This window comes from Frankliniella occidentalis, unplaced genomic scaffold (assembly GCF_000697945.3).
Source record: "Frankliniella occidentalis isolate FOCC.00 unplaced genomic scaffold, Focc_3.1 Scaffold35, whole genome shotgun sequence".
NCBI lineage: Eukaryota > Metazoa > Arthropoda > Insecta > Thysanoptera > Thripidae > Frankliniella > Frankliniella occidentalis.
In genome coordinates this window covers 1707597-1709207 of record NW_026267165.1, presented here as the reverse complement: position 1 = coordinate 1709207, position 1611 = coordinate 1707597, and the positions used below count along the sequence as shown (strand labels likewise).

General features: G+C 63.7%; 1 protein-coding gene across 2 annotated transcripts in view; it reads left to right on the top strand.

Moving 5' to 3' along the window:
* LOC113212487 (uncharacterized) overlaps positions 1 to 1611 on the top strand; it is a 215068-nt gene that overhangs the window by 202315 nt on the left and 11142 nt on the right. For both annotated transcript variants that reach the window (XM_052266156.1, XM_052266155.1), the window contains exons 7-8: positions 523 to 1445; positions 1524 to 1588. In XM_052266156.1, coding sequence (XP_052122116.1) covers positions 523 to 1445; positions 1524 to 1588 — 988 coding nt within the window. The remainder of the gene's footprint in view (positions 1 to 522; positions 1446 to 1523; positions 1589 to 1611) is intronic.

Sequence of the window (1611 nt, the reverse complement as noted above, 5' to 3'; positions counted from 1 at the left end):
CTCTCTCCCTCGCCCAAGGTAATTCAATACCAGTAACGTGGTTTGTAATCTTCACGCAGCGATAAAGCGCCGTGCTTCGGGACAGAGGAGGCGTTCCACAATGCTACCTTCATGTAACGGATCGTGGCGGCCGCCGCCAGTGGAGCTATCCAGGAGCTCCAGGAGATCGCCCCGCAGAAGCTCGCTCCTCCCCCTGCATCCGCAACGATCGTGTTATTCGCCCACCAAGTGGCTGTCGTGAGCGATATAACGACCCGTGTTTCTTTTTATGCGAACCCGCCCTGTCATGAATTGTTTACAACATTTTAGGCACATTATCTTTATGCTCGTCTTGAATTGTTATTTGTGTTGTTGTTCTTTCCTTCTTTCCTGCTAAGGTGGTTGAGGAATCCCGTTGGATATGGGATTTCGTAGTCATACTGTACTGTACTAGGGTTTTTTTCAGCTGCGTGGTACGCGGTTCACCTTGCTTCTCTGTCGTATAAAACTAAACGTGCGTTTCTCTGCGCTTCTGTCTCGCAGGAAATCCGAGCGCAACGGCGAGTGCAAGAGCGCCGAGTACAAGCTGCACCCCATCTGCGCGCAGCGCACCGAGGACGGCCGGCTGCCGGCGTGCCACACGCTGCCGGAGAAGTGCAAGGAGGACCGCACGTGCCGCACCAAGCTGGAGCGCTACGTGCAGGCGTGCGCCGTGGACTCGCTCATCAAGCGGTGCGCGGGGCCCGTGGAGGACTGCCGCATCGCCATGCTCGGCATCATGGGCACGCCGCTCAAGATGAACTGCGCGTGCCGCGGCACGGACACCATGCAGCTGTACGACTGCCTGGGCTGGCAGCGGCTGCTCTGGATCAACCCGTGCGTGGAGGAGGCCAAACAGGAGTACCACATGCAGCTGCTGGCGGCCGAGCGCGGCGGCAGCGTCGTGTGGGGCACCCTGCCGCCCACCACGGCGCTGTCCACCGTGGTGGTCAACACGACGCCCGCCGTGCGCTACCGCGTCGTCACCGAGGCCAGTAACGTCATCAACGGCAACGGCAACGGCCACTCGCACCGCGCCCACCACGGCAACGGCCACCACCGGCACACGCAGCCGCCCGCCGAGTACAACCAGGCGCAGCCGCCCGCCGCGCCCGCCACCCCGCCGCCGCCAACCGTGGCGGCCGCGGCCGAGGCCACGACGACCAGCACGAGCGCGCCCACCACGACGGTCGCCGCCACGGCCGCGGCCGCCGCAGCGCCGCCCGCGCCCAGCAGTACCACCACCACGTCCACCACGACGACCACCACCACGCCGCCACCCAGCACGGCGCTCGCCACCACGCCCACCACCACCACGACCAGCACCACGCCGAGCACCACGACGTCCACGACGACCACCACGACGACCACCACAACGACGACCACCACGACTACGCCCCGGCCGACCACCTCGACGGAGCCGCCGAGTGAGTAGAACCCCACCTTGTACCTTATACCCATCCCCAAGCGCCGATCGACGACTAACTGGATCGTTATCTTTGCAGAGTACTGCGTCCTGCAGCGCCAGCAGCAGACGAGGCACCTCATCAAGGAGGGCTCCGGCATGAGGGTAAGCCTGCTTCGCAGTGCGGC